Source organism: Bos mutus, chromosome 24, assembly GCF_027580195.1.
Source record: "Bos mutus isolate GX-2022 chromosome 24, NWIPB_WYAK_1.1, whole genome shotgun sequence".
NCBI lineage: Eukaryota > Metazoa > Chordata > Mammalia > Artiodactyla > Bovidae > Bos > Bos mutus.
In genome coordinates, this window is record NC_091640.1 from 26114256 (window position 1) to 26126639 (window position 12384).

The 12384-nt window shown below is 43.9% G+C and overlaps 1 protein-coding gene across 4 annotated transcripts in view; it reads left to right on the top strand.

Annotated features, from left to right (window-relative positions):
• The first annotated feature begins 2972 nt into the window (after positions 1-2972).
• DSC2 (desmocollin 2) overlaps positions 2973-12384 on the top strand; it is a 38425-nt gene continuing 29013 nt past the window's right edge. For all 4 annotated transcript variants that reach the window (XM_005901038.3, XM_070361528.1, XM_070361529.1 and 1 more), the window contains exons 1-2: positions 2973-3490; positions 11767-11851. In XM_005901038.3, the coding sequence (XP_005901100.2) occupies positions 3422-3490; positions 11767-11851 (154 nt within the window). In that variant the 5' untranslated portion in view covers positions 2973-3421. The remainder of the gene's footprint in view (positions 3491-11766; positions 11852-12384) is intronic.

Here is a 12384-nt window from a genome sequence, read left to right on the forward strand (position 1 = left end):
ATTAAATATGTTAATCACAATACTAGGACTGCATGACAAGAGGGCTATGGAAATGCATGGTAGACATTCAATAAATGTTTGTTAAATGTTGAAAAATAATTGATCCACATTTTCAGTAAGTAGGAAACTAGCACAAGCTGTAGCATCTCATCTTAGGGTTGCATTGTTTAGTCCTTTTGAATCAGACAAGGTTTTAAGGTCTTGTCAACAGGAAGGAGGCTGAAGGATCTGGGATCGGTGAGTGCATTAATACTGGGTTTCAGCCCTCGACCAGGACCTGAGGAGAGATACTGGAAAAGTACAAACTAGGGAGCTGTCACAGGGATGAGGTGGGTTGTAAATGTATGAGGCTGTGGGGTAAAGAGGGATACCCATGTTAACCAACACTTACGGAGTTCTTAGAATGTGCTAGGTTTTATTCTGCGTGACTTCATGAACCTTATTTAATCCTGTAACAACTCTGAGAAGTAAATAGTCTAATTGTGCTCTTTTTACCATGGCTATCAGATATTTTCCTCTCTCACCTGTGAATAGCTAGACAATGTCCTTCAGTCTTGTTTTTGTTTTCTCCCTTCGGTCTGTTTCCTTTGCTTTGGGGTTCCAGCCTGTGTCATTGCCCATGCCAAGAGAGATGCACCCTGAACATCATGTGTCCACATGGACCCTTCTCTCCAGGCTCCAACAGTGGACTCGTGCAGCTCAAAGAGAGCTGCTGCTGTGTGCACATCAGTGATGAAGTGGTATTTTGTTGCTCTTGCCATTTATATTCAATTACCACTTTCTGAAATTAGAGAATTGTGAAGCGTGGTTGCAGAGATGTGCCCCAAGGGCCTGGGGTTGCTATTTGTTCATCTTTTTAAGAACAACTCTGGTTCTGACTTTCTCTTTGAAAAGGAACACCCATCTCCAGCCAACTTTCTCAAAAATCAGCCACAAAGAGTCTAAACAGTTTAATTTTAGACGTGGAAGCTGCCATAGACAGCATCCAGTATTATTTTAATTATCTTCCTTAATGAATGAGAGTGCTGAGGGCTGAGGTTACATGAGCAGCCCAAAACACGAAGGACCTTGGTCCTGACTGTTGGTCTGGTGCATCCTTTACAATAGCCCAGTGGAAGATCACTTCAAATCAGCAAAATCATGTTCACAGCCCAAAGACATTCTTAAAAAAAATTCCTCTTCTCACATTTCATGTCTCTTTAAATTATATCTGCTATTTCAAGATTGTATTATTAAAGAAACTATTTCAGAAGCCATATAGTCTAATCTAAAACTATTAAATAAATCTGGTCCCTTGTTTAGAGTTTATATTTCATTTCTTTAAGAAATTCACGAAGAAACAAACAAATTGCCATCTTAATAGCTTTAGTCAGTTACCTAGTGTGAAAGATGAAAATAAGGATCTAAGGCAAATTCTTTTCAAATTACCCTCTTCCCTTTTCTGGAATGTGGAAAAACATGAGTCACCCTTAGGTGTTTAAGGTTAAAGGGTAAGCAAGAATTTGAAAATGTTCTATTATCAAAGACCATAACAGCCTGAGTACATTTGTTGAACATGAAACTGGCATGATATCATCATTAACAGGACGAGGAGTGTTAATGAAATCACTGCTGGAAAAACATGAGGGTTAAAAAATGTGGAAACAGAAGGATGTCAACCAGAGTCTCATGCCGATGACCCAGGCTGATTTTACAAGCAGTTTCAGTGATAATTTTATAAATATGGAGACAACAGAACAGCTCACTATGTGTCATTCAATAATAAAATAAAGCATGGGACTAATACTTAGAATGTAAGACAGGTACTGTTTTACAATACTCTTGAATTTAAGTATATGGTCAATATTATAATAATTTTGGCTCTGTGTATAATGGTATTGGGACCACATATATTTTCAAGAGCTGAAATCTGAGTGTTATGGCTGGCTTTTCAAACAGGTTTCTCCACACACCCCTGTGCAGACAAACCAAATGAAATGGGACAGGTTTCTCCTTTGTGGTCAGACTTCTCTGGCTTAAGCCAGTAATTGAAAAGAGGTACAGCATAATGAGTCACAATGCCCCGTCATTGCTTTCTGAAGAGCTGCAAGAATACCACTTTTATATTTTAATCTTCCGGGTTAAGCACTCCTATAATTCACCTGGTTTAAGTATACTTCAAACCTAAACATAGATTTTATCCTATTCTTTTTCTTTGGGTGGTGGGAAAGGAAGAAATCTCAGTGAGACGTCCAGGAGTCCAACTTAGGAGATAAGTGATAAGAAGGTCAGTGGTTGGCTTTAACTGTGACAAAGGAGGGTCTTGGAGAAAATCATGAGGCCACATTAAGCCAATGTCTAGGATCTCAGAGAGATTCCGTAGTTAACTCACCCCTGATGCCTGGATTCCCTTATTTTAATTAATTAATTATTTTAATTTCCTTGTATCGTTGTTATTCTGGCCATGACATTTATTTACAAAAAAAAAAAAAAAAAAGACAACCCCCTCCCCGGAAACCAACGACCAAACAAGACCCAACAAGACCCCAGAAGGGTGTGCATACTGGTTGTCCGCAGGAAATTAACTCCAGGAGAGTGTGGAAAACAGTCTCCCTGGGTGCTTGATCGCTCGGGCGCGTCCGACTCTTTGCGATCCCAAGGACTGCAGCCAGCCAGGCTCCTCTGTCCATGGGGATTCTCCAGGCAAGAATACTGGAGAATACATGCCCTCCTCCAGGGGATCTCCCCAACCCAGGGATCGAACCCAAGTCTCCTGCATTGCAGGCGGATTCTTTACAGTTTGAGCCACCAGGGAAGCCCAGTCCCCCTGGGGCCAACCCTCTACTAGGTGGGCCTTAGGCAGCCGTGACACTAAAGTGCGACCTCTCGACCTCCCTCCCCGGCGGCCTCTGCGGGTCTGCAACTGACCACAGCTCGCGGGGCGGAGTCGGGCCGGGAGCGCGCACGGGTCCTCGCCCCCTTCCGCGGCCCGGCGCGCTTGGAGAGTGAGTCTTTGTACAGTCAGGGCTTCTGCTGGGCAGGGCCAGCTGTTAATCCTCCAGGCGGACACCGGGGCGTGGGGGGAGATGGGGCATATAGGTGGCGTCCGCTGGTGAGAAACACCTAGCGCAGGTAAAAGGGTGGCGGCGAAAGGGAGTTCCCACCTGTTGAGTTCTTCCAGAAATGAAGACTTAAGAAAATACCTAGGAGGGGCCGATCGGTGTCTTTCGGACGCGCCTGGAAACCCCACCCTCTGTCAGAGGAAAAGCCTTTGGGCTGAGAGGCTGGAGCTTCAGAAAAACCGAGAAGAAAAGCAGCTCCTCCGCGCGCCAGGTCCTCGGCCTCGCACTCCTGCGCCCCGGCCGCGGCCCTTTGCCCCGCCGCGCCCTCCCTCCCCCGGCCTCCGGGTGCCTCGGCCGGCGACCTGCCCCGGAGTCCTCCCATGGCGCCAGCGCGAGCCCCAGGCTCCCCGAGCGGGGCCCTCTGCCGGCAACTCCTGCTGACCCTCGCGGTGAGTGGCCGCCTGGACACTGGGCCCGGAGGGCGCACGGACAGATGTGGGAGAGAGGGCACCTTTAGGAGCAGAGATCTGTGGGTGGCGAGCCAGGCGGGGGCTCCTGGCGCCTGGGGCTGGCTGCAAAAGTGCAGCCGGTTGGGGTGGGGGAGGGCGGACAGAGGACGGCGACCTGGGCGCTGCGATCCCGTAGGGGACGAGGAGGAGGGTGTCTCCGGTAGCGGCTGCAAACGCCCATGCAAATCCGTGGCCCCTGGGTACGAGCCTCCGAGCGCCTCCAGCCCGCGCACCTCGCGGGGGAGGACAGTCCAGGCCGGCTCAGGGCCGGGTTCCGGTCACCGACCAGGCGAGCCGCTGGGCGGACGCGACCAAACCCGCCGATCCTGGGGTGAAAGAGAGGTCTAGGCGCCTTTTGGGGAATTTATCTTAGGCTGTGGGTGAAGGGGAGGGAAGCGCGGAGACCGGGCGGTCTGGACCCTCTGCGCGTGAAAATGGTAGACGGCTCCCAAATGGTCCTCAGTTAAGGTTTCTATTTTGGGTCCGTACGTGAGGTTTCACTCCCTTTAAACTTTGGGGAAATGGTCGCCTCGGAGGCATCCGGATTCTTCCTCCCACCGCCCGCCCCTCCTCGCCCTCCAGCTCCAGTTTTTTTTCCACTTTATGAAACACAGTATCTACGAGCCCACCTCCCCAAAGCTCTGAGAGAAAGTAGGGGTGGCCTTATTGGGAAAGGACAACGCCACCACCCTCACCCCGCCACCCCCGGGCAAAAAAGCCCGGGCTCTCTTTGGGGGAGGGGGCTGCAGGCACGGAATCTAGAGCGGGGGAGCAGCCCCTGAGAGAGTGTGGGACCAGGGGTTCCCCAGATAGAGCTCCCGGGATACCCTGGAAGAAGAAAAGTCACAGAGACCAAGAGCAAGGGGGCTAAGCCTGTAGTGGCCTTTTCAAGCTGAGCCGCAGGCATTAGGGCTCCAGGCAAACCTGAAGGACACGGGGACGAAACTGGAGAACAGACAGTCGGGGAATTCCTTCTGGGACTGGTGGAACTGGCGGCGTGAAATATCCAGTTTTACTCTACCGCTGTCCTGTTTCACGGAATTCCTGAAATTTTTAATGAATGAAATTGTAGTCGTTGCTATCATTAGAATGGCTTTCCTTATGGACTTCAAACCTTAACTCATTTCCTGGGGCACATTAATAACACAAAGGGCCAGGTACACAGCAATTAACAGTTAACTGTCGAGGAAATCGAGAATGGAATATGTAAATAACTGTCATAAAATGTCTCGATTTTGATTAGATTCTCAGTAAAGTCGACTCCCCCATCCCCCCTTTTTTTGGACACTTCTTTCTGAACCATTGCCCTTGAAGGAAAAAAAGCATGATTAGGTTCAGGCAATGAAATGCACAGGCCATAAATATTCCCAGGTGGCTCAGATGGTAAAGAATCTGCCTCCAATGCAGGAGACTCAGGTTTGATCCCTGGGTGGGGAGGATCCCCTGGAGATGGGAATGGCAACCCACTCCAGTATTCATGCCCGAAGAATTCCATGGGCAGAGGAGACTGGCAGGCTACAGTCCACCTGGTTGCAAAGAGTAGGACACAACTGAGCAACTAACACAGATATACTAACAGAAGTTTCTGTGTGTCTTCTCAGACTCTTTTTAGAAAAAGCAGATATAGGGAATAATCTAAAGTTGAATAATCGTCTTTCTTTGACCTTCCTTAGCTTCAAAGCTGTGTTAGCCAGAAGTGGGGTGACTCTGGCCGCACCCCTCATCCTGCTGCGTTTTTGCTGGTTGGGTTGGTGTGTCTTCAGCTCTTCTGAGGCTCCTGTGCACGTCTGCAGAGCCCTGCCAGCCTCAGATGGTTTCTGGTTGTGAGCCTCATGTGTGATAGACGTGTAGAGAAGAGAAGCATTACTGAATACAAATGGCTTGTGGGACATAATCTCTTCCTCCCCATGCACCCAAGTCATCCTTCACCATTCCATGAACCAGCTCCCAACTTCCTAGTCTTGCCTCACCTCACACATTTGCACTCCACGTCCACCTCAATGTACTTCCACTATGGCTCAGACGTAAAGAATCTGCCTGCAATGCAGGAGACCTGGGGTTGATCCCTGGGTGGAGAAGTTTCCCTGAAGGAGGGCATGGCAACCCACTCTAGTATTCTTGCCTGGAGAATCCTCATGAACAGAGGAGCCTGGTGGGCTACAGTCCAGGGGGTCTCAAAGAATCAGCCATGACTGAGTAACTTTCTGCCTAAACACTTAATGAAGCTTCTCTAAGGTCGTCAGGGATCTCCACTGTTAAATTCAAGTCATTCCTTAATGCAATTTCATCTTGTGATTGGAGCCTTTATGAAAAAGCTAATCTACCAATAGATAAAGAGTTCTTATAAATCAAGTCCAGCATTAACATGAAAAACCATAAAGTAATAAAAATGTCTCATAAAATATTTCAGCCTCACTCATAATAGGGAAAGATGAATTTTAAAACTACATTGAAATGTCATTTCTCATTTGGCAGATGTCCAAAAGTTTGAGAACAGGCTCTGTAGGCAAGAATGTGGAGAAGTAGAAGCTCTTAGATGGTTGGTGAATGTAACAAAAAATTACAACCTTATGATCTATATGGGTTGTAACAAATGTGAATAGAAACTGTTTTGTTTCTTCCTTTCCAATTTGTATGCACTTCCTTCTGTTGATATACCAAATGCTGCATTGTTTTAATTACTGAGACTTCGTAAAACCTTTCACTGTCAGCTAAAGCTAATATCCTTTCACTGCTTTTCTTTTTCATAATTTTTCTATTTTTAATTGTTTATTTTTTCCTTATGACCTCTTTAAAAACATACCAATTATCACTTCATTTTTTAAAAACCTTTTTATTTTGTATTGGGGTGTAGCTGACTGACAATGTTGTGATAGTTTCAGGAGAACAGTAAAAGGACTTAGTGATACATATACCTGTATCCATTCTTCCCCAAACTCCCCTCCCATCCAGGGGATGGTTCAATATTATCACATAATATTGAACAGAGTTCCCTGTGCTATTGAGTAGATCCTTGGTTATCCATTAAGCCTGAATTCTTTTTTTTTTGGCTGCACTGGGTCTTCCTGCTGTGCATGGTGGGCTTTTGCTCTAGTTGTGGCAAGCAGGGGGCTGCTCTTCGTTGTCGTGAGTGGCCTTCTCATTGCAGTGGCTTCTCTTGTCGCTGGGCCCGGGCTTCGGTCATTGCAGCATGGCATGTGGAATTTTCCTGATCAGGGATCGAACCAGTATCTCCCTCATTGACAGCAGATTCTTATCTACTGTACCACCAGGGAAGTCTGGTTATCCATTTTAAATATAGCAGTGTGTACATGTCCATCCCAGACTCCCTAACTATCCTTCCCACCCGGTTTATGCAACCATAAATTTGTTCTCTTAAGTCTGTGAGTCTATTTCTGTTTTCGGAGTCAGTTCATTTGTATCATTTCTTTTTAGATTCTGTGTATAAGGGATGTCATACACTCTTTCTCCTGTCTGACTTAAGTTCCTTTGCTCATTATGACAATCTCTGGGTTTCCTTATGATCTTTTAAGTTAGCTTGTCTAGTTCTGGAAAAGAAGTACTGTTGGGATTTATTAGGTTCATAACCTTCATAATTTAACTTTGTGTAAATTGATATACTTACATTGTTGATTTTTTTTTCTATTCAAAATAATGATACATATTTATTTTTGTGCAAGTCTTCTTTTGTGTCCTTCAGAAATATTTTCAGATTTTTCTCACATAAGCTTAAGTTTACTTTTTGGTATTCTAACTTTTTTTCTTTTACCACTTTTGAAAATGATTTCTTTTTTCCCAATATATTGCTTAACTGACTTTATGTGGATGAAGACTAATGATTTGTGTATTTTAGCAGTTATTTCTGCACCCTTACTAAAATTCTCTTACTGTTTTATGGTTAATTTGCTTGGGTTTTCCAGATAAATAGTCATATCAAATGCAAATAGTTATTTTTACTTTTACCTTCTTCTTTTCATTCATATATCTAATATACTTTAATGTAATTTTAGCTATAGGTGATGACCCTTGGGAAGTCCATCTTGTTTCTGAGTTTAGTGAGGCTATGTTAGGGCTTTTCTATTGGTGATGTGATTATAATGTAAAATAAAACTCATATTGAAATAGCACTTATCAATTCCTAATGGGGGCTCTTTTCTTTAAAAAAAAGTTTAAGAATGGTTATTGAATTTGGCCAAATGGTTTTCAGCAACCATGGTGCTGATCACATTCTAAGTCTACTTACTTAGTGGCTGGAACATCTGAATGACATGAGTGTGGCTCACAAGTCCATGCGAGGCTAGTTCACTTCTAGCTCATACCTACAGTGAAGGTTTTGCATTTGGGAGTCCAGATTAACATGAGTGGCTCTTCTCTTAGATCATAGGCAGGTCCATGCTTTGATTTTGCTCCCCTATTTGAGGCCAAAAAACCAAAATCTAATCTTTTCAGATTAGAAGTTTTTTCTGGTTACTCCTGTGTTCCATCTTAATCCTCAGTTTTTGCCTAGGACTTCCTTATAAGATGTTTTAGGATGGTTTAAAAACACGTATCCGTTATTTTTAATTTTGGCCTAGGGATTTGACTGAACACCCTAGGGCCCTTCTTGGCAAAGAAAATTGTTCCCCGAGTTCATTTGTCACACTGGTCAGAGTTACCTTATTCCAATAGAAAGTTGCTTATGTCATTTTGTGTGTGTGTGTGTGTGTGTGCACGCGCTAAGTTGCTTCAGTCTGGTCCAACTCTATGCAACCCTATGGACTGTAGCCCACCAGGCTCCTCTGTCCATGAGATTCTCCAGGCAAGGATACTGGAGTATGTGGCCTTGTCCTCCTTCAGGGGACCTTCCCGACCCAGGGATTGAACCCACATCTCCCATGGTCCTGCTTTGCAGGCAAATTCTTTACAGCTGAGCTACCTGGAAAGCTTGCTTATGTCATTTATCTGCTTAAAACAAATTTTTGGTTTCTTATTATCTTTAGGAAAAAAAAGATCTATGAGTGTACTGTGTGAAGGCTGTTCAGACTCTCTCCCACACCTGCTTCTCTGAATCCATTTTCAGTTCCTCTCCCTCTTGTGCTATATACATCACCATGGCAAATGGCATTTTCAGGTCTGTGGCCTCTCTGGGTTTGGGCACATGCAGTTCCTGTGCTGGGAACATATAAGCTCTGCCTTCCTTGGATGTGACTAACATGTCTCCCCTCTTCACCTGTCCCTTAGAAGGGGCTGGCTCCCAGTGCTCTCCCAAAGCACCCTGAATTTCCCTGTCATAGCTTTTATCTTCCTTTATTGAAATTGTAAATGTCTTACCCTTGACTTGAATGTTTCATGAGAACCCTGTTTGCTGCTTGTGTCTGGAACATACTAGACATTCAATAAATATTTGCTGAATGAATGAGTGGATGTCCAGGACGCTGTTATATGAGATGCTGTCTTAATTTGGCCATCCTCACCTTTTCCATCATTTTTACCTTAGTCCAAGTCACCACCCCTCCTCTCTTAGATTCCTCCCATTGGGTCTCCTTGCTTCCACTCTGGTCGTCTATTGTGTGTTCTCTGGTGGCTCAGAAAATAAAGAATCTGCCTTCAATGCGGAAGACATGTGTTCGATCCCTGGGTTGGGAAGATCCCCTGGAGAAGGGAATGGCTACTTACTCCAGTATTCTTGCCTGGGGAATTCCATGGACAGAGCAGCCTGGCTATTGGTAAAGATGGTGAAGAATCACATGGCAAAGAATGCTAAAAATCATATGGCAAAAAATCCGCCTGCAATGCAGGAGATCCAGCTTTGATTCTTGGGTGGGAACGATCCCCTGGAGGAGGAAATGGCAACCCACTCCAGTATTCTTGCCTGGAGAATTCCATGGACAGAGAAGCCTGGTGGGCTACAGTCCGTGGGGTCACAAAGAGTTGGACACGACTGAGTGACTAACACTTTCACTTTTCCGTCTGTTTTCCCGTGGCCACCTGAATGAGTCTATGTAAATGCTCACAACGTGATGCCATAGTCTCTAAACATACGGTTGCTTCTCTTTGCCCTCAGAATAAAACTGTACTCGTCCCTGTGGTCCTTTAGACCCTATCTAATACGCCCACAACTGTCTTTTCAATATCGTCCTGTCACTCTTCCTGTTCTGTGTTTACTGCTGTTGTTTGTTGTTTGAGTTGCTCGGTTGGGTCTGACTCTGTGATCCCGTGGACTGTAGCCTGCCAACCTTCTCAGCCCATGGGATTTGGCAGCCAAGAATACTGGAATGGGTAGCCATTCCCTTCTTCAGGGGACCTTCCCAACCCAGGGATCGAACCCACGTTTCCTGCTTGGCAGGCAGATTCTTTACCACTGAGCCACCTGGGAAGCCTGTGTTTACAGCTACGGGCTCCTTTGTGTTCCTTTGACACACCAGGTGAAGTCGCCTCTCAGGGCCTTTGGCGCGGCTTTTGCTCCACTTGGAAGGCTCTCCCCTGGTTAGTGAATTGGTTTGCTTTCTTGTTTCATTCTGGTCTTTTCTTTTATCACCCTCTCTCCCTGTTTTACTTTGCTTGTAACACTTACTCATGGCGTTATGTGATCTTGGTGCATTTGTGTATTGACTTTTTGTCTTTCATTATAAAATAATCTCAGTGAAGTCAAGGAGTTTTCTTTGTTCACTGTGGTAGCCTTTGAACACTGCCTGGCACCCAGGCGGCAACCAAGAAACATGGGTTGAATGAATCAGTGGGTGTGTGCTTCCTGTCACCTTGAGCTGGGCTCTTCACACGTCCTACTCCTATTTGCTCTAGACTAGGCAACCAGTGAGAATTCTTCTCATCTTTTTATTTCTCAATATTTTTATTTGAGTACAGTCCCTTGGTTATGTTCATTGCTCAGTTCCAATTGAAATGTAATCTCTGCCATGCTTAGTCCTTCATACACAAGTTAAATTGGATAATTAAATGGTCTTTAATGTGTTTTGGAGATAAAAATTTTCATTCCAATTTTGACGATTTTAATTTATGTTTATAGATTTGTAAATAACAATGTAAATGCTCGTTAGTTATTTTGCTTTTGGCCAAAAACCTTTGCAAAAATATAGGAAAAAAAAACTCTCAATCTTTCAGAAGCATCCGTTTATAGTTTCAGAGAGAACCGAATTTATTTTCAGTGGGCTCAGATACGTATTGTATTGGAACTCATTCACCATATATCACTAAATCATTTACATTTTTTAAGTGAAATATTTTTAACACTGACTTTAATTTTCATTAATGAGAAGTTCAAAATAAGTTCATATTTCAAAGTCTTGTGCTTGTATGTGTGGGGTCACAGGTAAATAATTTTTAAATCATTCCATTGCAGTGAGTCGGAGAAGCAATGGCATCCCAATCCAGTACTCTTGCCTGGAAAATCCCATGGACGGAGGAGCCTGGTAGGCTGCAGTCCATGGGTCGCTAAGGGTCGGACACAACTGAGCGACTTCACTTTCACTTTTCACTTTCCTGCATTGGAGAAGGAAGTGGCAACCCACTCCAGTGTTCTTGCCTGGAGAATCCCAAGGATGGGGGAGCCTGGTGGGCTGCCATCTATGGGGTCGCACAGAGTCGGACACGACTGAAGCGACTTAGCAGCAGGAGCATGGCAGTGAGTCAGGGCTTGTCTTTAAAAGTGTTGGGCTTTTCTTTAGGATATTTTTGATTTGGTACCACAACTCATAGGCAGTTCACAGATAATTGAAATGATTTGCTGACTCATTAGATTTGTTTTTATTTTGTTATTTTTACATGTCTGTGCTGCCTTCCTAATAGTTTCCAGTGTTTTCCCACAAAAGGGTGTCGTTACTGCTGCTACTTCCACTGCTGAGTCGCTTCAGTCATGTCCGACTCTGTGCGACCCCATAGATGGCAGCCCACCAGGCTACTCCGTCCCTGGGATTCTCCAGGCAAGAATACTGGAGTGGGTTGCCATTTCCTTCTCCATTATTAACTCCATTTTCAGACTAGGAAACAAAGCCCAAGAGGATAAGGAATTCTCTGGGTTTACATGCCTTGTGAGGGAGGGAACCATGGCTCTCTATTGGTTTTATTCTTCTATGCAATTTTTTTTTCTGAATTCTTAATCCCATTATATGCTTGGTATTTTATTTTGATAATTTTATAAACAGATTTATAATTATACAAATGTGTGCAAACTGTGTACACATGAAAAGGCTCTTTTTCATGCATAATATTGATTTTTTTAGATCTTAACATTTGCCTGTGATGCCTGCAAAACAGTGACACTACATGTTCCTGCTAAACTAGATGCTGAAAAATTTATTGGTAGAGGTAAGAAACTGCCAAAGTATGCAATAAATCCTAATTTGCTGTGATCTTGTAAAATTAGTGTAATCTTTAGAAGAGTGACTGTATTGGAATTAATAGGTAAAACTAATACAATACATTGTAATACATTTTAATACATGTGGTGTCAATCCAGTGAATGAAATATTGTTCTTTATTGAAAGACATGATTATACAACATAAAATTGTTTTAATTTGATTAATGAAGTAATTACTAATATTTACATTAGAGGTAGGTTATGGTATGTGTCAAAACATGTCTTTGAAATTGAGAAATAGTATTGATACTATTTCTTGAGTTTAAAGGTGTTGTTTTTGGATTTTTATCCTAAACTATTTTGGCATCTTCCTGACATTTATTTCCACCTTTATTTTTTTAATGGGCTTCTCTGGTGGGGAAGAATGGTAAAGATGATGAAGAATCATATGGCAAAAAAATGGTAAAAATCACATGGTAAAGAATCCACCTGCAATGCAGGAGATCTGGGGTTTGATTCTTGGGTGGGGATGATCCCTTG